The following is a 24,758-nucleotide window of genomic DNA, read 5'->3' on the forward strand; positions in this document are numbered from 1 at the left end:
ATGCTTGCTGTTCTTGAGATTTTAGGCCAAATCTGTGCGAGAGTAGGATGTAGGAGAGTCGTGTTGCGTAGGAATCATACTTGATATGTTGTCTTGTGGTAGATTTATCCAACCGTAGTACCGCCGCGGTTTCGCGGGCTTTTCTCAGATTTGAACTAGTTCAGATCTGATGCGGTGCGGTACTACCGTGTCTCATGTGCGGTACTACCGCACTAGCTCGTGCGGTACTACCGCCCATCAGACGTGGTACTACCGTGCTAGCTGCAACACTAAGCTGGTACTACCGCTCCTAGACCCGGTACTACCATGACCTTACACGGTACTAACGTGACTAAGAGCGGTACTACGACCTTAGTTCCGCAGCACTTGGTAGTACTACCATAGGGGTCAAATCTCTCTCTAGGCAATTGTCTTTTGTGCTCTCTGCATGTTTCTATTGCTTTGTTGTGGTCTTTGCATTGATCCTTCTTGCTTGTCGTGGGTGTTTTGCGTTTTGTGCCTCAGGTGGTGGCTCTCGCTGTTCCAATCCCAGTCGTGACACTGGCTCCAAGCGTCTGCGCAACCCCCAAGATGAAGCCCCAGAGGGCTCCAATGCCCCCAAGCGCAATGTCAAGGCCACTGCCAGCAAGCAAAAGGAACCTGCTAAGGGCATGGACGAGATTTCAGTCACTGAGTATGTCGAACGCCGGAAGATCAATCCCTATGTGAATCCTCGGGCTGCCCTCAAAGGCACCGAGTTGTTCTGGACCAAGCAACAGGCTCTAATCTACCTGGATGTGATCAAGAACAAGAAGAATACCTTCGTGGATGTCAAGTGGATAGACATGAATCACATGCGGAAGGACAAGTTTCATGACTATTTTGGAGAGGCTCTGGACATGGTGGAGCAGTTTGCTATTGAGCCGGTGATCTCCTTTCACCTTGACTACGACCCTAAGCATATCTGTCAGTTCTTTGCCTCTGTTTACTTTCATCCCGGGGATGAGTGGAGGATGACCTAGATGACCAACGGCCGTCAGCTGTTTGCTACATGGAAGGAGTTCATGGATCTACTTCACATTCCTGATGACGGGCTTCACACACCCGTTGGTGTTCGCCCCCACGCCAACTCTGAGTCTGCCAACAAGAACCTGCTTCAGCCATTCCTTGTTGAGAAGGTGCTCCCCGATGGCAAGTCGACTTGGGTGCTGAAATCCTTTCTGGATACCATGCATCGCATCTTCCACAACACTCTGTTCCCACGCATTGGCGACAAGGACAAGGTGCATGCCTATCTAGTGGATATGTTGCTGCTGTGTGCAGAGGCACGTTCATCTCAGACTCAGCCACTTTATGTCTCACACATCATGTGGTGTTAGCTTCGGTTTGCGGTCTTCACTCGCAAGGTACCTATCTATGGACCGTACTTGTTTCTGCTGCTCTCCACCACTTGGGAGAAGATGTACCCTTGTGATGAGTTCCTTGCTCCAGACTGGATTCGGCATGAGTCCATCAGCCTCCGCGTCAAGCCCAACTGGGCCAACACTACCACCCGTGCTGAGGCTTCTTCTGCTAGGAGGGTTGTTGGTGAGGAGGAGGCTGGTGCAGAGCATGTTGCTGAGGATCGTGCTGCTAGGTCTACCGCTCCTTCCTCTAAGCCATCATGGGCCAAGAAGTTAAAGGACAAGATGAAGACTCTCTTCTGCATGCAGGCAAAGAGACAGTACAGGACTCACGTGGCTGACAAGGAGAGTCGCCGCTGTGACAAGAAGGTCATGAGGCTCTTTGGAGAGGATGTGTCTCACGGTTCTGAGGACGTCATCACGCCAGAGGCTGCCTAGATGACGAAGCAGGGGTACAAGTGGATGAGTTAAGAGGAAGACATCGAGGAGACCGTCCCCGCCGCTGAGTCTGACGAGGAGCACGAGGAGCAGTGGGATGACTTCTCTACCTGAGCCACCCCGTGTGTGTAGGTGTCCTCTCTGCATTTTTTGGCGTCTCGATGCCAAAGGGGGGGAGAGTGTAGGGATTTGCGTTGTGTCGTGCTTGGTGTGTTTGCTTTGTCTTTGTCGTTTGGACCTTGTTTGCTTTTGTTTGGTTTGTGCCTTCGAGACCTATCCTACATATGGTGTAAGACATATGCACTCTCTCTATCTTAGTTAACTTATGTTTGTGCTATCTTGTCTAGTGATAGCCTTCCTTACTAGATATGCCTTGTCTCTATAATATAGGAGGAGCTTTGATCCTAGTATGTGTGCCGTGTAGTTCAAAGCACTCATCTAGGAGGCACACATCTAGGGGGAGCCCGTCTATATTCTAGAGAGGAGGGGTTTGCGGTTGCTTAATATTATTTTCCTTGTGCAAATCCCGTATTGTCATCAATCCACCAAAAAGGGGGAGATTGTAAGGGCATATTTATCCCTAAGGTGTTTTTGTGATTGATGACAACGCGTTTGCGGACTAATCGTGTGCCTTGAGTATCCTAGACATTTCATCGCTAGGCACAAGACGGTTGGGTGCCCCTCGAAGACTGTTGAATACGGCATCTTTTCTACGTTTCTTTTTGGTGGGTTTGAGTCGTAGGAAAGCCGTACTATTAAGAGGGGGTCCGCGTCGGAAAGGTTTGGGTGGAATCATCACGTACACGTCTCTTTCTAGTCCCCTCCTTTTCCCCTGGAGCTTCCTCCATTTTCTCGCCTCCTTGGTTTTGGCTGCTCGGTTGGCTCGCGGTAGTACTGCTCCCAGGTGAGCGGTAGTACCGTAGGCACCAGCGGTAGTACCGTGCGGTGGCGCGGTAGTACCGCGGGTGCCCACGGTAGTACCGCTCCCCTGGAGCTGCACTACCGTTGCTCACCAGGCTAGTACCGCTCCTTCGCGGTAGTAGGAGCAATGTAATTTCTTACATCCGCGCCTACCGCGGTAGTACCGCTTTCGCTCCGCGGTAGTACCGTGCTATGTTGTCAGGCAGTAGTACCGCCCCTCGGCAGTACTACTGTGTCGGATTTTTGCTTCTTCCGTTTCTTTGCGGAAGTAGGCGCGGTTGTATCCTTCCCCCTGGCTAAGGGATTCCTGCTGTGCGGTAGTACCTCATGGGGGGCGCGGTAGTACCGCGCCCGCGGAAGTACCGCCCTCAGATCCTGTGTTTCTGATCTGACCTTGCTATTGCTGGGGTTGCGGCAGTACCGCGGGCCTGTACGGTAGTACCGCATGTCCGTGCGGTAGTACCGCTTGGTAGCAAGCGGTAGTACCGCGCGGCCCTGCGGTAGTACCGCTGGCCGCGGGCTGGTAGGTGGATAACGGTTGGATCTTTGTCCCACACTATATAAGGGGTTCTCTTCTTCCCCGTTGACTCATCTCTTCCATCCCTAAGCTCCATTGTTGCTCTAAGCTCCATTTTTGCCCGATCTCACTCCCTGGCCAATCAAACTTGTTGATTTGCTCGGGAGTGGTTGAGAAGGCTTTGATCCACACTTCCACCAAGAGAAATTCGATTCCCCCCACTAATCCCTTGCAGATCTTGTTACTCTTGGGTGTTTGAGCATCCTAGACGGTTGAGGTCACCGCGGAGCCATAGTCCATTGTGGTGAAGCTTCGTGGTGTCGTTGGGAGCCTCCAATTGAGTTGTGGAGATTGCCCCAACCTTGTTTGTAAAGGTTCGGTCGCCGCCTCCAAGGGCACCAATAGTGGAATCACGGCATCTCGCATTGTGTGAGGGCGTGAGGAGAATACGGTGGCCCTAGTGGCTTCTTGGGGAGCATTGTGCCTCCACACCGCTCCAACGGAGACGTACTTCCTCTCAAAGGGAAGGAACTTCGGCAACACATCCTCGTCTCCACCGTCTCCACTCTTGGTTATCTCGTGCCTTTACTTGTGCAAGCTTATTTGTATCATATCACTTGCTTGCTTGTGTTCCTATCCTTGTTGCATCATATAGGTTGCTCACCTAGTTGCATATCTAGACAACCTACTTTGATGCAAAGTTTAAATTGTTAAAGAAAAGCTAAAAATTGTTAGTTGCCTATTCAACCCCCCTCTAGTCAACCATATCGATCCTTCATCCTCCCGCTGGCCACGGGAGGGTAGGACAAAAGATGTCATGCAAGTTCTTTTCCATAAGCACGTATGACTATATTCGGAATACATACCTACATTACATTGATGAACTGGAGCTCGTTCTGTGTCACCCTATGTTATAACTGTTGCATGATCGATCGCATCCGACATAATTATCCATCACTGATCCTATGCCTACGAGTTTTTCATATATTGTTCTTCGCTTATTTACTTTTCTGTTGCTACTATTAGAATCACTATAAAACCAAAAATATTACTTTTGCTACTGTTACCACTACTGTCATATTACTTTGCTGCAGATATTAAGTTTCCAGGTGTGGTTGAATTGAAAACTCAGCTGCTAATACTTGAGAATATTCTTTGACTCCCCTTGTGTCGAATCGATAAATTTGGGTTTAACACTCTACCCTCGAAAACTGTTGCAATCCCCTATACTTGTGGGTTATCACTACACAACATAGGCATACTTTATAGAACCTATGGCTGAGGCATAGGGAATGACTTTCATTCTCTTTCTATCTTCTGCCGTGGTCGGGCTTTGAGTCTTACTCAATTTCACACCTTGTAACACAACCAAGAACTCTTTCTTTGACTGTTCCAATTTTTGAACTACTTCAAAATATTGTCAAGGTATGTACTCATTGAAAAAAACTTATCAAGCATCTTGATCTATCTCTATAGATCTTGATGCTTAATATGTAAGCAGCTTCACCGAGGTCTTTCTTTGAAAAACTTCTTTCAAAACACTCCTTTATGCTTTGCAGAATAATTCTACATTATTTCCGATCAACAATATGTCATTCACATATACTTATCAGAAATGTTGTAGTGCTCCCACTCACTTTCTTGTAAATACAGGCTTCACCGCAAGTCTGTATAAAACTATATGCTTTGATCATCTCATCAAAGCGCATATTCCAACTCCGAGATGCTTGCACCAGTCCATAGATGGATCGCTGGAGCTTGCACATTTTGTTAGCACCTTTAGGATTGACAAAACCTTCTGGTTGTATCATATACAACTCTTCTTTAATAAATCCATTAAGGAATGCAGTTTTGTTTATCCATTTGCCGGATTTCATAAAATGCGGCAATTGCTAACATGATTCGGATAGACTTGAGCATAGATACGAGTGAGAAACTCTCATCGTAGTCAACACCTTGAACTTGTCGAAAACCTTTTTGCGACAATTCTAGCTTTGTAGATAGTAACACTACTATCAGCCTCCGTCTTCCTCTTGAAGATCCATTTAATCTCAATGGCTCGCCGATCATTGGGCAAGTCAATCAAAGTCCATACTTTGTTTTCATACATGGATCTCATCTCAGATTTCATGGCCTCAAGCCATTTCGCGGAATCTGGGCTCATCATCGCTTCCTCATAGTTCGTAGGCTCGTCATGGTCAAGTAACATGACCTCCAGAACTGGATTACCGTACCACTCTGGTGTGGATCTCACTCTGGTTTTACCTACGAGGTTCGGTAGTAACTTGATCTGAAGTTACATGATCATAATCATTAGCTTCCTCACTAATCGGTCTAGTAGTCACAGGAACAGATTTCTGTGATGAACTACTTTCCAATAAGGGAGCAGGTACAGTTACCTCATCAAGTTCTACTTTCCTCCCACTCACTTCTTTCGAGAGAAATTCCTTCTCTAGAAAGGATCCATTCAAAGCAACGAATATCTTGCCTTCGGATCTGTGATAGAAGGTGTACCCAACATTTTCTTTTGGGTATCCTATGAAGACGCACTTCTCCGATTTGGTTTTGAGCTTATCAGGTTGAAACTTTTTCACATAAGCATTGCAACCTCAAACTTTAAGAAATGACAGCTTAGGTTTCTTGCCAAACCATAGTTCATACGGTGTCGTTTCAACGGATTTAGATGGTGCCCTATTTAACGTGAATGCAGCTGTCTCTAATGCATAACCCCAAAACGATAGTGGTAGATCGGTAAGAGACATCATAGGTCGCACCATATCTAATAAAGTACGGTTATGACGTTCGAACACACCATTACATTGTGGTGTTCCAGGTGGCGTGAGTAGTGAAACTATTTCACATTGTTTTTAACTGAAGGCCAAACTCGTAACTCAAATACTCTTCTCTACGATCAGATCGTAGAAACTTTATTTTCTTGTTACGATGATTTTTCACTTCACTCTGAAATTCTTTGAACTTTTCAAATGTTTCAGACTTATGTTTCATCAAGTAGATATACTCATATCTGCTCAAATCATCTGTGAATATCAGAAAATAATGATACCTGTCGCGAGCCTCAATATTCATCGGACCACATACATCAGTATGTATGATTTCCAACAAATCTGTTGCTCGCTCCATTGTTCCGAAGAACAGAGTCTTAGTCATCTTTCCCATGAGGCATGGTTTGCAAGCATCAACTGATTCATAATCAAGTGATTCCAAAAGCCCATCAGCATGGAGTTTCTTCATGCGCTTTACACCAATATGACCTAAACGGCAGTGCCACAAATAAGTTGCATATCATTATTAACTTTGCATCTTTTGGTTTCAATATTATGATTATGTGTATCACTATGATCGAGATCCAATGAACTATTTTCATTGGGTGTGTAACCATATAAGGTTTTATTCATGTAAACAGAACAACAATTTATTCTCTTACTTAAATGAATAACCGTATTACAATAAACATGATCAAATCATATTCATGCTCAACGCAAAAAACCAAATAACACTTATTTAGGTTCAACACTAATCCCGAAATTATAGGGAGTGTGCGATGATGATCATATCAATCTTGGAACCACTTCCAACACACATCGTCACTTCACCCTTAACTAGTCTCTATTTATTCTGCAACTCCCGTTTCGAGTTACTAATCTTAGCAACTGTACTAGTATCAAATCCTGAGGGGTTGCTATAAACACTAGTAAAGTACACATCAATAACATGTATATCAAATATACTTATGTTCACTTTGCCATCCTTCTTATCCGCCAATCACTTGGGGTAGTTCCGCTTCCAGTGACCAGTCCCTTTGCAGTAGAAGCACTTAGTCTCAGGCTTAGGGCCATACTTGGGCTTCTTCACTTGAGCAGTAACTTGCTTGCTGTTCTTCTTGAAGTTCCCCTTCTTCCCTCTGCCCTTTTCTTGAAACTAGTGGTCTTGTCTACCATCAACACTTGATGTTTTTCTCGATTTCTACCTTCGTCAATTTCAGCATTACGAAGAGCTTGGGAATCGTTTCCATTATCCCTTGCATATTATAGTTCATCACGAAGTTCTACTAACTTGGTGATGGTGACTAGAGAATTCTGTCAATCACTATTTTATCTGAAAGATTAACTACCACTTGATTCAAGCGATTGTAGTACCCAGACAATCTGAGCACATGCTCACTGCTTGAGCGATTCTCCTCCATCTTTTAGCTATAGAACTTGTTGGAGACTTCATATCTCTCAACTCGGGTATTTGCTTGAAATATTAACTTCAACTCCTGGAACATCTCATATGGTCCATGACGTTCAAAACGTCTTTGAAGTCCCGATTCTAAGCCGTTAAGCATGGTGCACTAAACTATCAAGTAGTCATCATATTGAGCTAGCCAAACGTTCATAATGTCTGCATCTGCTCCTGCAATAGGTCTGTCACCTAGCGGTGCATCAAGGACATAATTCTTCTGTGCAGCAATGAGGATAAACCTCAGATCACGGATCCAATCCGCACCATTGCTACTAACATCTTTCAACACAATTTTCTCTAGGAACATATCAAAATAAACACAGGGAAGCAACAACGTGAGCTATTGATCTACAACATGATTTGCAAAATACTACCAGGACTAAGTTCATGATAAATTTAAGTTCAATTTAATCATATTACTTAAGAACTCCCACTTAGATAGACATCCCTCTAATCCTCTAAGTGATCACGTGATCCAAATCAACTAAACCATGTCCGATCATTACGTGAAATGGAGTAGTTTTCAATGGTGAACATCGCTATGTTGATCATATCTACTATATGATTCACGCTCGACCTTTCGGTCTCAGTGTTCCGAGGCCATATCTGCATATGCTAGGCTCGTCAAGTTTAACCTGAGTACTCTGCGTGTGCAAAACTGGCTTGCACCCGTTGTAGATGGACGTAGAGCTTATCACACCCGATCATCACGTGGTGTCTGGGCACGACGAACTTTGGAAACGGTGCATACTCAGGGAGAACACTTTTTATCTTGAAATTTAGTGAGAGATCATCTTATAATGCTACCGTCAATCAAAGCAAGATAAGATGCACAAAAGATAAACATCACATGTAATCAATATAAGTGATATGATATGGCCATCATCATCTTGTGCTTGTGATCTCCATCTCCGAAGCACCGTCATGATCACCATCGTCACCGGCGCGACACCTTGATCTCCATCGTAGCATCGTTGTCGTCTCGCCAATCTTATGCTTCTACGACTATCGCTACCGCTTAGTGATAAAGTAAAGCATTACAGGGCGATTGCATTGCATACAATAAAGCGACAACCATATGGCTCCTGCCAGTTGCCGATAACTTGGTTACAAAACATGATCATCTCATACAATAAAATTTAGCATCATGCCTTGACCATATCACATCACAACATGCCCTGCAAAAACAAGTTAGACATCCTCTACTTTGTTTGTTGCAAGTTTTACGTGGCTGCTACGGGCTTAAGCAAGAACCAATCATACCTACACATCAAAAACACAACGATAGTTTGTCAAGTTGGTGTTGTTTTAACCTTCGCAAGGACCGGGTGTAGCCACGCTCGGTTCAACTAAAGTTGGAGAAATTGACACCCGCCAGCCACCTGTGTGCAAAGCACGGCGGTAGAACCGGTCTCGCGTAAGCGTACGCATAATGTCGGTCCGGGCCGCTTCATCCAACAATACCGCCGAACCAAAGTATGACATGCTGGTAAGCAGTATGACTTATATCGCCCACAACTCACTTGTGTTCTACTCGTGCATATAACATCAAACCATAAAACCTAGGCTCGGATGCCACTGTTGGGAAACGTAGTAATTTCAAAATTTTCCTACGCACACGCAAGATCATGGTGATGCATAGCAACGAGAGGGGAGAGTGTTGTCTACGTACCCTCATAGACCGAAGCGGAAGCGTTGACGCAACGTAGAGGAAGTAGTCGTACATCTTCCCGGTCCAACCGATCCAAGCACCGTTACTCCGGCACCTCCGAGTTCTTGGCACACGTTCAGCTCGATGACGCTCCCCGGGCTCCGATCCAGCAAAGCTTCGGGGAGGAGTTCCGTCAGCACGACGGCGTGGTGACGATCTTGATGTTCAACCGTCGCAGGGCTTCGCCTAAGCACTGCTACAATATGACCGAGGTGGAATATGGTGGAGGGGGGCACCGCACACGGCTAAGGAACGATCACGAAGATCAACTTGTGTGTGCTAGGGTGCCCCCTTGCCCCCGTATATAAAGGAGCCAAGGGGAGGGGGCGGCCGGCCAAGGAGGGCGCGCCAAGGGGGAGTCCTACTTCCATCAGGAGTAGGACTCCCTTCTTTCCTAGTTGGAGAAGGAGAAGTGGGAAAGAGGAGGAAGAGGGAAAGGAAAGGGGGGGTGCCGCCCCCCTCTCCTTGTCCTATTCGGACTAGGGAGGGGAGGGGCGCGCGGCCACCTCTTGCCTCCTTTCCTCTTCTCCCTTAGGGCCCATGTAGGCCCAATAACCCCCGGGGGGTTCCGGTAACCCCCCGGTACTCCGGTAAAATCCCGATTTCACCCGGAATGATTCCGATATCCAAATATAGGCTTCCAATATATCGATCTTTATGTCTCGACCATTTCGAGACTCCTCGTCATGTCCATGATCACATCCGGGACTCCGAACAACCTTCGTTACATCAAAATACATAAACTCATAATGAAACTGTCATCATAACGTTAAGCGTGCGGACCCTACGGTTCGAGAACAATGTAGACATGACCGAGACACGTCTCTGGTCCATAACCAATAGCGGAACCTGGATGCTCATATTGGTTCCTACATATTCTACGAAGATCTTTATCGGTCAGACCGCATAACAACATACGTCATTCCCTTTGTCATCGGTATGTTACTTGCCCGAGATTCGATCGTCGGTATCTCAATACCTAGTTCAATCTCGTTACCGGCAAGTCTCTTTACTCGTTCCGTAATACATCATCTCACAACTAACTCATTAGTTGCAATGCTTGCAAGGCTTATGTGATGTGCATTACCGAGAGGGCCCAGAGATACCTCTCCGACAAACGGAGTGACAAATCCTAATCTCGAAATACGCCAACCCAACATGTACCTTTGGAGACACCTGTAGAGCTCCTTTATAATCACCCAGTTACGTTGTGACGTTTGGTAGCACACAAAGTGTTCCTCCGGCAAACGGGAGTTGCATAATCTCATAGTCATAGGAACATGTATAAGTCATGAAGAAAGCAATAGCAACATACTAAACGATCGGGTGCTAAGCTAATGGAATGGGTCATGTCAATCACATCATTCTCCTAATAATGTGATCCCGTTAATCAAATGAAAACACATGTCTATGGTTAGGAAACATAACCATCTTTGATTAATGAGCTAGTCAAGTAGAGGCATACTAGTGACACTCTGTTTGTCTATGTATTCACACATGTATTATGTTTCCGGTTAATACAATTCTAGCATGAATAATAAACATTTATCATGATATAAGGAAATAAATAATAACTTTATTATTGCCTCTAGGGCATATTTCCTTCAAACAGAGGCTGTGAGAATTGAGCAATTCAGGCCCATCTGTCTTCTTAATGTTAGTTTCAAAAAATTTACCAAGGTCGGGACTAATAGGCTCACACAGATTGCGCATGCTGTGGTGCAACCTACCCAAACTGCTTTCATGCCAGACAGGAATATCCTCGAAGGGGTTGTGGCCCTTCATGAAACGCTCCATGAGATTCACACGAAAAACTAGATGGAGTTGTTTTTAAGGTGGATTTCGAGAAAGCGTATGATAAAGTCAAATGGCCTTTCCTTCAACAGGCCTTACGCATGAAGGGTTTTGATGAAGCTTGGCGACGCCAGCTAGAATCTTTCACGCAAAAAGGGAGTGTTGGAATTAAAGTGAATGACGACATAGGTCATTATTTCCAGACACACAAGGGCCTGAGACAAGGTGGTCCAATGTCTCCTATTCTGTTCAACATTGTGGTTGACATGTTGGCAATTCTGATAGGAAGTGCAAAGGAGGCCGGTCAGGTGGGTGGCTTGGTGCCTCATCTAGTTGATGGTGGTGTGTCCATCCTGCAGTACGCTGATGATACAATCATCTTTATGGAGCACGACTTGGCAAAAGCAAGAAATATGAAGCTGGTGTTATGCTTATTTGAACAATTGACCAGATTGAAGATCAATTTTCATAAAAGCGAGTTGTTCTGCTTTGGTAGAGCCAATGAGGAACAAGAGGCCTATAGGCAATTGTTTGGATGCGAATTGGGGGCATTACCTTTCACGTACTTAGGTATACCCATTCACCATCGTAAGCTGACAAACAGAGAATGGAAGTGCATCGAGGATCGGTTTGAGAAGAAACTGAGTTTCTGGAAGGGCAAACTCATGTCATATGGAGGCCGACTGATTCTTATTAATTCGGTGCTCACGAGTATGCCTATGTTTCTCTTATCTTTCTTCGAAGTCCCAGTTGGTGTTAGGAAAAGGCTGGACTTCTATCGATCCCGGTTCTTCAAGCAGAGTGATGAACTAAAGAGAAAATACTGACTCGCCAAATGGGATATCATCTGTCGACCAAAGGACCAGGGGGGCCTTGGTATCGAGAATCTTGAAGTCAAGAACAGATGTCTTCTCAGTAAGTGGCTGTATAAACTATCAGATGAGACTGAGGCCACGTGGGCGCAGATTCTTCGTAGTAAGTATCTGTAGTCCAAGACGTTGTCCCAGGCGACAGTGAGACCGACGGACTCGCCGTTTTGGAAGGGGCTTATGAGAGTCAAAGCTATCTTCTTTAATAGGACAAAGTTTATAGTCGGTAATGGAAACACCACTCGCTTCTGGGAGGATACCTGGCTTGGTGAAATGCCGTTGGCGCTTCAGTATCCGTCCCTGTATCGTATTGTTCAACGTCGTGATGCTCTTGTTGCAACGATTATGCAGTCCATTCCCCTCAATATTCAGTTTAGGAGGGCGCTTGTTCGTGACCGGTGGGAAGCATGGCTTCATTTGATGAGTAGACTGATGGAGGTTCAGCTATCTCATCAGCCTGATCAGTTGCGTTGGAAGCTCACTAGTTCTGGAGAGTTCACAGTTAAGTCGATGTATATCGATGTCATTAACTCTAGTGTCATTCCTAGTTCCAAAGAGGTTTGGAAAGTCAAAGTTCCTTTGAAAATTAAAGTGTTTATGTGGTTTGTACATAAACAAGTCATTTTAACAAAGGATAGTTTGGTTAAGCGCAACTAGACAGGATCTACTAGGTGTAGTTTTTGTGATCGGGACGAAACTATCAAGCACCTCTTTTTTGACTGCCCGTTGGCAAGAGTTTTGTGGCACACGGTGCATATTGCCTTTAACATTACTCTTCTGAATTCGGTCAGTATGTTATTTGGAACGTGGCTTGTTGGGATAGAGTCCGAAACAGCTAGACACATTCGTGTAGGAGTATGTGCTTTGTTGTGGGCAATTTAGAATTGCAGAAATGATTTGGCTTTTAACAGAACAACAAATATTCATTTTTTGCAGGTTTTATTCCGAACTACTGCGTTGATCCGTATATGGTCGTTACTCACTCCGACGGAGGCCAGGGAGCGTTTGGTTACTGGATCTGTCCGGTGGGAGATGGTAGCGCGGGATATCTTCAACCGGTTTGGATGGCGGTCATGTAATAGGATAGGCAATTAGTTTACCTATCTTTGTTGTGCCAGCCAGTTGTGGCTTTTGGGTCTTTTGTTTCTTGGCGTTGTGGCTCTTTGTGAGCTTGCCGTTATTTTGTTTTCAGACTTTAAGACCTTGTTGAACTTCTTTATTTATATATAAATGTGGTCGTATGCATCGTTCTGATGCAGAGACCGGGGAGTCCCCCATTTTCGAAAAAAAGAGAATTGTTGATCTTGCGACATTGTTTATTCACTATTAGGTTTGTAAATATATTACACAATTAGGAACTCTCTCGGCAAAACTTATTGGGACCTACAGATAAATTTCGCTTGAATTTTCCATTTTAAAAAAAAGGGATCTATGTGAGTGGTTTATGGGTACCGAACACTATTCAAGATTCAACACTGACAAACTTTCAAGATATGTGTTTATCTTCCTCTGCCAGTCTTTTCCCATCGATAACTCTATGTGGCTGTTTCAGAGTGACATCATGAAGAGGATTAAAAAGTCTCCTTGAAGATGATCATTGAGTTCCTAAAAATGTGACTAGAAATATTGTGTACTAGGAAATCATCTATGCACTCTAGCAGTTGTTCTGGGATGCAGCCAGAGCCGTTTCTCACTTTGCCTGAAGCTGAGCTTCATTAATTAATTGCACCTTTTTTTTCTTTGCAGGAAAGAATATTGAACATCACTGTTCTTCTAATGACATGACTAACCTATTTCAGCTCTTTGTAGTTATCTAAAACCTGTGTTTGCATTTTGCCTTTTCATGGTGTGTTTATCTCTGTCCCATATTTCAGTTCTTTGCAGTTATCTGAAGCCGATATTTGTATTTGCAGACTAACCTATGTGGCTTTTGCCAGAATATGTTCTACTCCCTCTGTTCCTAAATATAAGTCTTTTTAAACATTTCAAATGGAATACAACATACGGATGTGTGTAGACATATTTTAGAATATAGATTCACTCATTTTGCTTCGTATGTAGTCACTAGCTAAAATCTCTAAAAAGACTTACATTTAGGAATGGAGGAAGTATCAGATATTCTACCGGAACCTGAATGAATGAGTAGTATTGCAATGGCACAGTCACTTTCGCAAAGATGGCCTGTTCTTCCATTAACATTACTACAGCTGCTGCCATTTTTCACTTGATCTTTCAAATAAGAATAACGACCGAATGAACGATAACTAATCTAACAATGGGCACTTACACATGTGGCGTGGCACCGCACTTTGCCTACTAGTTCAGTTTATGCGTACACAAACTATATCTAAAAGTATTAAAACATAGGCTGCAAACCTTAATTATATGGTGTGGTTGGACATAATAGTCACCATGAAGCACTGCCACTGGACGGAGGGCAGATGAAACACCTTCGCTCTCAAAATAAATTATAGACGCAAACTGCTTTACATGGAACCATATGACTATATGATTCATCAACTGGGAACATCCATGATGCACAAAAACTAAGCGAGAGATAACATGGTTCAGCTGAACCAAACATCTATGTAGCGAAACAAGCTAACCAACATAGTTGCATCATCCATGCATATAGAAGTACTTCCGATGACATAATCTGTTCGATACATATATCTAGACATATATGCGCGAAATCATCTCACGTCTCAAATCCAGCTCATTACTACTGAATCACCCCACAAGTTTTTAGTAGTGCTACCACAACATTATCTCAAATAGAAGTAAACATCTCTCCATCAGGCCATGAGGTAAACATCTAACCATCATTGGATGAACCAACGATAGTGAGATCCGCCTTCACAATGCAGCTCGATCCCACAACATAGCCTCCCGACGGGTCCTTGAGTTTCATGAGTCCAAGGAAATCAGCCCATCCCCAGCCGTGTCCACCAGTAAACACCAAGAGACCTGCGATCACCATAAAAGTAAGATGAACTGTAATCATCATGAAGTTACAGATACTAGCTGCTAGCACTGATACTTGCTAAGGAGAGCTGAACCTGAAGTTGCAGTCAAGCGTTTCCCATTCTTTTGGTCCAGGATGGACAGGGTCATTACAACCACCTTCTTGGACTCGAGATGGAGCTCATCCGATGCATCCAGGAATAAGTACAAGCTGAGGCAATCAGTGCTGTACTTGTCACCACGTGGATAGATGCGGATGTACCTGTGAAGAAAATGAGAACTGTAACTTCAAAAATAATTTGGTACCCAGGAAAATGTATTTGAAGAATGTGGTTAGTTACTGAAATCATAAAGTTGTGGCTGAGCTTGGCTGTAGGCAGGTTAACTTTGGACAGGACATGGTGGCATTACAATTGTACAAAAAAATCTAAACAAAACATCACTAGTTCACTACAGTACAAGATAATGGAGTACAATGTTGCACAAAAACAATCTGAGAAAATAATCGATGGTATGTGGCACATACAAGAATGGGTGGTACCAAATATATACATGAAAATGAAATTTCTAGCTTTTATTCAACATATATTTTAGTACTACATTGGTTTCAGAATTTTTGGTGCAGCATGATTCCAAAAACCTGTTTCTCCTAAAACTGGAATGCGCTACGCATATCTGTAAATATACTAACAGTTCTTTGGTTGTATCAAGCTAAAATGTCCAGTTATAATATCTGAAGGACCTCGCCTTGCACAAAGATCTGGTCATTACTAATGTCCGTTGTCATAAATAAAAGAGTAAAAAAGAAGTTTGTACAGTGACCAGGTATGGTAAGCTAAGGATACGTATAAGCTAAAATGTTGGGTAACACATGCATACCATTTATATAAATCATTTGTGATGTAACTGTCTAACTGGTAACAGGTGCATACCATTTATGCCCGCCAACTTCAAATGTAGGAGAACGGACAAAGTGATCCAAGTCCAGTTCAAGGAAATTGTTCATGTTCCAAGTGTATGTCCCTTTGACGAACCCCTTCTTCTGAACAAAGAGGTTCTGAACTGTGGTATCCTTCTTCTGAACCACAACAGCCTTCTTTTCAGGAGAAGAGACATCAATTTTTAATATCTCCACACCAAACACACAACTATCATCAACTAGAAAAGCAGATGATTTCAGTAGCTCCTGAAGAGGAATCAAGCATTGCTCCTTCGAGTAGGTATTCTTGAAATGGAAGTTGTAGGTATCTGCGGTTAGTTAAAGGTTAGAATATTAGAGAATGAAGAACTTGTATGCAAGACGCAAATATACCAAATAATACTAACCAACCTTCACCCTATATAGCTAAGAAAGCAAGGTAGTGAATTACATCCGAATAATGATAATCAAATTTAAAGAGAAACATGTGTATGCCATCTGAAACATAATAGTCCCAACTGTGAAACTTGTAATGTCTACAGAGAAACTTGTAATGTCTCAAGTGAGAAACATGTCTATGCCATCTGAACCTTCCAAATTCCTGAAGGTCTACAGAGAAACTTGACAGCAAAGAAAATACAAAGCAACTTGTTAACGGTAAAACACAACCATATTTCGATATTTCGATATTTACAGATGTTGACTTGTAATGATGGAATCATGGTATTTAATTCTCAAACTTATGACACACAGAGGACTATGGATTCGTAGCTGTAATATGATGGATGTGCTTGAAAAAACACAACCATGAGACTACCTTTGCATCCGCAGTACATTCCTTTTGTATGGTTGTATATTGACAACTCAAAAACCACATGCACCGTGTGACCTGGCACCATATTTGCTTGGGATATCTTCAGACAAAGAGCAACATATGGCGTTTCAGAACCAATTTCCTTATGCATTGGACTCACTTGCAGGTACCTGGTGAATGAAATCATGCAAGAAACCAAAGTCAGTCTAGCATTCATAATAGAAGTAGGAATGAAGTCTAATTTCTTCACTTCATGCACCATATCAAGTTTTAGCCTGTGACTGTTTGTTTATGAGACTGTGATTGCTAATTTGATTACATCAATGATCGATCAAAACAGTAAATGGCATCCTAAATCAATGTGTATATGGATAACATATAATTACCTTTTCTACTAAAACAAGCCAGGTGGTATTTTTACAGCTAATACATGAATATTGTAGAGTTTCTCCTGCAATTATGGTGCATACCAGTTATACCCAGAGCAGTGAAAAGCGTCAGATTTTGCTGACTTAGCTCCTGTCTCAAGCAGCGATGAGAAGTCATTAATCCTCCATTCTAAATCAGGAACATGGGTCTTTCCAAAGTCCTGCATCCTCCATTCTGAATCCGGAACGACATGGGCCTTTCCTAGGCGTGCACGAGCTGATATTTGCACAAATGCAATAACTCAAAATTAGAAAACAAAGAGAGAACATGCTATGAGAAAAGTCATGTGCATGTTGCAGTTCCAAGTGAACAGAGTACAATATCAACAACCCTAAGAATGAACAACAGCACATAAGTTTTTCATGTCCTGATTAAATGAATCAAATCTTGAACGCATATAGTTATTCATGTCGCCAATCAGGTACTTTCTTATAGTATGTCATTAGCTTGTACTACCGCTTCTAATCAACAAGACATCAAGACCAGCACTCAAACAACTTTGTGTTTCTAGATAAGGAGAGTGATATACTCAACATACTAGCTAGCCATCTTCAAGTAAGAGCTAGGATTTCATATTCCTGCCTTGACTTTTGCCAAGGATTTAATGCTGTAAATTACATCTAACTTTAATAACAGCTTAAAAAGACAAGAGTCCAAGCATCTAACTTTTATTTGGTTTTTAAAAAACAGAGGCCCAACATCTAACTTTTATTTTTTGGTTTATTAAAGACAAAGTCGAAACATCACGATTGGCTAGGCATACATACATGAACTCTTGCAGTTGCCCATAGATCTGCCCCTTCCTCTTCAATCCTCCTCTGCAAGTGAGATTAAATCATCAGGTAGAGCCAATCTCAGGTAAAGGTAGCACATCATCATATAGACTACTGGTACTAAGAACCACGGTAGACCAAAAAATTAATTATCATGCCATACTGTTGGGTCAAGAACATACTACAGAATCTTGAGAGGCAGAGCCAATCTTGGTGAAAAATGATGACCATGGCATGTAAAAATCATTACCCGCCAAAATAAAGGAGAGAACAAGAAGTAGAAGTCTCTATACACGAACAGATCGACTATTAAAAACCTACGCGCTTTACCCCTCGATCGATTACGAAAAGAAGGCCAAGAACTTGCATCCCAAAACCCTGAATCCCTGTTTTGGGAAAAATAATACTGGAAGTCTGAAAAAACATCAACTCCAGAAGAAAAAGTGAAAAATAATACTGGAAGTCTGAAAAATCCAAAAGGTCTGGATGCCAAGCGCGCGATCCGCCGTAAAGAGACGAGATTTGCGACTTCCATGAAGAACCCTGAATCCTGTTTCGTGAAAAGAAAAAGAAAAACCGGAAACCCTCAACTCCAGAAGAAAAAGTGAAGAGACGGGATGCGATAATCCGCGCTAAAGACACGGGATTAGCGACTTCCATGAAGAAGCCAAGGAAGAGAGAGACCTGGAAACCCTGAATCCCTGTTTCGTGAAAAGAAAAAAAGAACTGGAAGTCTGAAAAACCCTCAACTCCAGAAGAAAAAGTGAAGAACAGCGTAGGATGCGATAATCCGCGGTAAAGAGACGGGATTTGCGGCTTCCATGAAGAACCCTGAATCATGTTTCGTGAAAAGAAAAGAAAAACTCTGGAAACCCTCAACTCCAGAAGAAGTGAAGAACAGCAGTATGCGATAATCCGCGGTAAAGAGACGGGATTAGCGACTGCCATGAAGAAGCGGAGGAAGAGAGAGACCTGGATTTGGGGGCGGACTGAGAGTACCTCACAATGGCTTCCTCGGCGTTCGTCGGGGTCCCGGAGCCGGAGGTGCGAGGCAGGGGAGTGGGGTTTTAATGGAAGTGTAGAAGGGGCTGGTGGCCTCTCCACGCAACAAAGATACGAGTCACAAAGAGGAACAGCGCTTGCCCCTCACTTTCCTCTCCTCTGTCTCGGCCCGTCCGTCCGTCGCTCCATTTTCCTTCCCGTCTCTTTTCTTTCTTCTCAGCTGCCATTTTACCATTTTGGTGCAAGGTTCCTTTTCCTTGCATTAAAGCTGACTGGGCGCGTTCACCATTTTTACTTCTGGGCGACGGTCACAGGTCACACAGAGCAGCGAGAGCACTTGGCCGCCACTTTTCTATCCTCTGTCCCTCCTGCGTCCGTCTCTCCGTTTCTTTTCTCCCTTATCCCTTATTAAAAGCAATAAGAAGCCATTTTCTTGCAAGTTTTTTCTTTTTTTACAATACACTAAAGCAGACTGACGCGTTCACTATTTTGCTTCTCTCTTTTCCCCCTCTCTCACTCTGATTTACTACGTCTCTCGTGTAATCTTGCTGGGTTGGTAGCTGCTCCCTGAAGGAAAACTGATAGTGCGAATGGGAACTCATATTCTCCTCACTTTCCTACTTTTTTTTGAAAGGAGGCGTGCCTCCGGCCTCTACATCTGAAAGATGCATACGGTCATCTTATTAAAAAGTCTCAGAAGTACCATAACGTCATAAAGGTATTACAGCTCGCAAGCGGAGTAAAAAAGAAAAAAATGTAAATGCTCAATATTACAACCGTTATGACAACATAAAGGACAAGCTCCCTAGACTCATATCTTGTTATGTGACCGCCATCCAAACCGGTTGAATATAGGCCGTGCTACCATCTTTCACTGGTTGCATCCAGTAACCAATGACTCTTTGGAATTCGTAGGAGTGAGTAAGGACCACGTACGAATCCATATTGTAGCTCTGAAAATTACATGCAAGAAAGTTAAAATACGTTGTCTGTTAAAAATCATATCATTCCTACAATTCCGTATAACCCAAACAAGCGCACATATTCCAATCCGAATACGAGACGCAATAAGATGATCAATCCCAGCTAACCACGTCCTAAATAACGATTCAATGCTAACTGGAGGAGTAATGTTAAAGGCTATATGGATCGTTCTCCAAAGTAATTTCGCGAGTGGGCAATCTATGAATAAGTGTTGTATTGTTTCATCATGATCACAAAAACAACAACATGAACTGTCTGCCCACCGTCACTTTAGTAAATTATCTTTGATGAGGATCACTTGCTTGTGGACAAACCACATAAAAATTTTAATGCGCAAGGGAACCTTAACCTTCCAAATATGTATCGATCTCGGGATTGGGCCAGAATTAATTAGATCCATGTAAAAAGATTTCATCGTAAACACTCCGATTCTAGCCAACTTTCAGTGTATCGAATCGGGTTTGGTCGGATAATTGAACATCTATCAATCTCCGTACCAAGTGCATCCAAACATTCCAACGCTCCCCAACTAACGCTCGCCTGAATTGAATATTCCTTACGTTGCACAATATTATACATGGTGGGGTATTTTAAGGCTAGTGACGTCTCCCCTAACCATATATCCTCCCAAAATCTTGTTGACATCCCATTGCCCACCAAGAATTTGACCCTCCAAAAGAACAAATCTTTCGTTCGCATGAGCCCCTTCCAGAATGGCGAGTCAGTTGGTCTCGCGGTGACCTCGGTTAGCGTTTTCGATTGTAAATACTTGTTGAGTAATATTTGTGCCCACATACCATCCGTCTCTGCTGCTAACCTATAAAGCCATTTACTCATAAGGCATTTATTCTTAATTTCCAGGTTTTCAATACCGAGTCCCCCCTGGTCCTTGGGTCGGCATATTAAATCCCATCGTGCGAGGCGGTGTTTCTTCTTAGTATCATATGACTGCCAGAAGAAACGAGATCGAAAGAAATCAAGTCTCTTCTGCACCCCCTTCGCAACCTCGAAGAAAGATAACAGGAACATCGGCATACTAGTAAGTACTGAGTTAATAAGTACTAGCCGACCTCCATATGACATTAGCTTGCCCTTCCAGCAGCTAAGCTTTTTTTCAATTCGATCTTCGATGCATTTCCATTCTTTATTAGATAGCTTACGGTGATGAATCAGTGTGCCCAAATAACTAAAGGGCAAAGAACCCAATTCACAGCCAAACAATTGTCTATATGTGTCTTGCTCCTCTTTCGCCTTACCAAAGCAGAACAACTCGCTCTTGTGAAAGTTGATTTTTAATCTAGACAATTGTTCGAAGAGATAGAGTATGAGTTTCATATTCCGAGCTTTTGCGATGTCATGTTCCATGAAAATGATAGTGTCATCAACATACTGTAAAATGGAAACTCCCCCATCAACCAGATGTGGGACAAGTCCATCCACTTGGCCGGTTTCCTTGGCCTGCTGATAAGAATGGTCAACATATCTGCCACTATATTAAATAAGAGAGGATACATCGAATCCCCTTGTATCAATCCCTTATGGGTCTGAAAATAATGACCGATTCATTAACCTTAATTCCGACACTACCTTTTTGGACTAGAGAACCCACTTGGTTCCGCCATGCCTCATTGAAACCTTTCATGTGCATTGCCTACTGAAGGAAAGGGCATTTAACTTCATCATATGCATTCTCGAAATCCACTTTGAAGATAACCCCATCTAGTTTCTTCGAATGAATTTCATGCAGCGTTTCATGAAGGACGACCACCCCTTCTAGAATGTGTCTCCCAGGCATGAAAGTTGTCTGACTCGGTTGCACCACCGAATGGGCGATCCGTGTCAATCTATTGGTACCCACTTTTGTGAATATTTTGAAACTCGTGTTGAGAAGACATATTGGCCTGAACTGCTCGATCCGAACTGCCTATTCTTTATTTGGCAACAACGTAATCATGCCAAAGTTAAGAAGAAACTGTTCTAAGTGACCATTAAAAAAATCTTGAAACATAGGCATAAGATCGTCCTTAATAATATGCCAACATTTCCTATAGAATTCCGTAGGGAACCCATTGGTCCCGGTGCTTTTATTCGGTTTCATTGTGATATTGCATCTAGAACCTCTTTCTCAGTAAACGGTGCAGATAGAATATCATTCTCCTCTGACCGAAGCTGAGGGATATCTCCAATAACAAACTCATTAAGGGAAACCATGCTCTCTGTCGGAGGCCCGAAAAGTTGTTTACAATAATTAGAGATATATGCTTTTAGGTTCTCATGAGCCACTATAGTCCCTTCGTCCTGTTCAAGCTGGATTATTTTCTTCTTCCTATGTTTTTCATTCGCAATCATGTGAAAGAATTGTGTATTATCACCCCCTTGGACAACCTTGAGAACCTTAGCACGCAATGCCCATTTGAGCTCCTCCTCTCTAAGAAGAGCTCGTAAGCGTTGCTCAGCTTCGGATTCCGTGGTCTGCACCGCCGCATCAAGAATATTCACTTCTGCTTTTAAATCTAGAGCATATATTAACTCGGTGAGTCACTCTTTTTCTTGTTTGTAAATCTCACTCTCGTTTCTGGCCCAACCCCGTAAGAATTGTCTCAAATGTCTAATCTTGTTTTGCCATCTCTCTACACTTGATTGTCCACTAACAGGCTTCGCCTCACTTTCCTACTATTCATCTGTTTTGATAGTTTTTCCTTAAACACAGGAAATGTCCATTATATTGGATAAAAAACCGTTAAACAGCTGGCTCCCATTTAGTAAAATACCTTGGAATAATCTTTGCAAGAATTAGAGTGAGGTGGCGAACTCAGGTCAAAACAAATGCTGACAACCATTGGCCCCGACAATTCTTCCCAAACACTTATTTTAATTAAGATAATTAGCATGGTGGTGATGCTTACTCTACTGTCGCCGGGAGGTTTGGGGGTCCCTGTTTAGGAGTACGCCGGCACTCACCGTGTTGGTGTGCCGGTGGGGTTCCGTTTCTCTAGTTTGTGCAGGCGTGTTCCTCTTTGAAGAATCGCTCTCATGGGTCTTGTTCTTTGCTTGCTTTCGAGGATCCTCTCGTCACTGGAGGCGACCACCATAAGAGGCCAGCCCTCGTGGCTTGGTGTGGTGAAACCCTAGTAAAAGATAATGCAACGAATAAAGAAGCAATGGCTTTTGCTCTCTCTTTTTTTTTGCTTGCGACGAGGGTGTCTAGCCAAGCATAGGTGTGCCTTCCTTTGGTGTTGGGTGTTGGATCCATCAAGGTGCTGGCTTTCGTGAGGAAGATGATTTGTGGCAAACAGTGGTGGGGGTACACATGGATCCTATACTGCCAAACTGTGCCAAGATTCTAACAATGGTGTATGTATATAGGTTGTTGGTTGTTCGTTATTGTGTGTAATGGATTCGTGTATCATGACGGTATACATGTTCGTGTGGAGTCGCATACTTGTTCCATGGGATCGCCTAATAGTGGAATACAGAATCGAACATACAAATATAACATGGATGAGAAAAGGCGGTTCATTATGCGCATTCTTGTTTTGTTCTGGTAGGTTCTTGTTTGTTCTTATCTTTGTGTTTCCTCGAGAAAGAACATTTGTATTAGACCTCCATTTCTGTCAAAGAAAGGGAAGAGATCATCAGTTTTTCTTAAGGATTGTAGGCCTTCAACGATATCAACAAACAAAGCGGTATATTTGCTGAAAAGCCCCAAGGATTTTTTTGAGAATGTTCGTTCTTGCTTAGCATGTTTTGTTGTGGTACATCTATTTAATGTCTCTAATAGTTGTTGAATTGTGACGCCCGGATAATCAAGCTATAGTAATCCTCTGCTAATGATGCCACATCACCACGATTACTGTTGTTCAACTCGCGTAGGATCAAAACCGGTCGAAATTCAAATTTAAAATAAAGTCAAAAATAAAAGTTTTCAAATGTCAAAACTAAAATGTTCTATGTGTGGCAAATAATCTTTGTTTATTTGTCATGTTGGAACCCATAATTTATAATGTGCTTTTAATGCCTAAAATAAATAACACATGGCTAAAATAATTATTAAATACTTTTTAATTAATGCATAAACACAAACTATTTAGTTAATGTGTCAAGTTATTTAAGGTAGTGGAGTTATTTAATAACTCTAATTTAGGTGCTTCTTTGGTATTTTATAAAACTAAAACAAAATAAGCTAGAAAACAAGGAATGTAAAAAGAAAGAAACAACACTCTCCGGGCTTTGACCCACCAAGCCGTCCCACCTACCTCACGCGAACTGGCCCAGCTTCCCTATCCCGTGCCTTCTTCACTGTGCGGGTGACCGAGCGCCCGCGCCAGGTTTCCACCAAGCGTCCTTGCCAGCGTTGGCGGGGGGATAAGGCTCCGACGCCTCGGCCTCCCCCTGCCATCTCTCCCACTCTCCCACTTGCCTCGCTCGCTTGCCTCTCCCTCTCCGCCTCCCCTCTTCAGATCTCCCTCCTCCCCGAGCGCATCTGGCGCCACACCGTCATCGACCGCGAGGCCAAGGACTTCACCGCGCCGCCAAGTGATTTCGAGGAGGACCCCCGTCGCCGTCTGTGTCGACCAGGAGCACCAAATCAACCGGGGCTGTACCACAACGTCGCCATCGACCACCTCTTCTCCGCCGATGCCCTCCGTCGATCTGCACCACCACACCGTCCCGAGCCTCCCTCGAGCCCGCTGCCCTCCACGACCGGCTCCCCGGTGAGCATGCACCCCTCCGCCTCGTCATTAGCTTGCCCATGCCCTGTAGTCGCCCCGCCGTTGTGCCGAGCTCCACCGCCCGCTGTTACAGTCGGACTCGCACCACCTGCTCAGGCCTCGACCCGTGCCTCTGCGCACCCCACCACGCCCGGCGGCCTCGCCTCACGCTCCGCCCCTATTGTTGAGTCAGCCCCCGCTCCTCGCTCCCCTCGCTGACTCCTGCGTAGCCGACGCCCCGCTCGCTCACCCGCTCACCCCACCGGCCTCTGCTACTGCTGCAT

At 43.7% G+C, this 24,758-nt stretch overlaps 1 protein-coding gene across 3 annotated transcripts; it reads right to left on the reverse strand.

The window, feature by feature from the left end:
- Window positions 1–14,466: 14,466 nt before the first annotated feature.
- LOC125508029 (ubiquitin C-terminal hydrolase 12-like) lies at window positions 14,467–18,969 on the reverse strand. 3 transcript variants are annotated; one of them, XM_048672594.1, is made up of 7 exons: window positions 18,776–18,969; window positions 17,771–17,821; window positions 17,054–17,219; window positions 16,578–16,744; window positions 15,774–16,089; window positions 14,937–15,103; window positions 14,467–14,844 (listed from the first exon to the last, which is right to left on the reverse strand). In XM_048672594.1, the coding sequence occupies exons 2-7, from the start codon at window positions 17,790–17,792 to the stop codon at window positions 14,693–14,695; spliced, it is 990 nt and encodes a 329-aa protein (XP_048528551.1). In that variant the 5' UTR covers window positions 17,793–17,821; window positions 18,776–18,969; the 3' UTR covers window positions 14,467–14,692. The 3 variants fall into 3 exon arrangements, with proteins under 3 accessions (XP_048528551.1, XP_048528541.1, XP_048528533.1); XM_048672584.1 differs by having other exon boundaries at window positions 17,045–17,219; window positions 18,749–18,969; XM_048672576.1 differs by having other exon boundaries at window positions 17,045–17,219; window positions 18,776–18,968.
- Between the last annotated feature and the right edge of the window lie 5,789 nt (window positions 18,970–24,758).

The sequence above is a fragment of the Triticum urartu genome, chromosome 1 (genome assembly GCF_003073215.2).
Source record: "Triticum urartu cultivar G1812 chromosome 1, Tu2.1, whole genome shotgun sequence".
In the NCBI taxonomy this organism is placed as follows: Eukaryota; Viridiplantae; Streptophyta; class Magnoliopsida; order Poales; family Poaceae; genus Triticum; species Triticum urartu.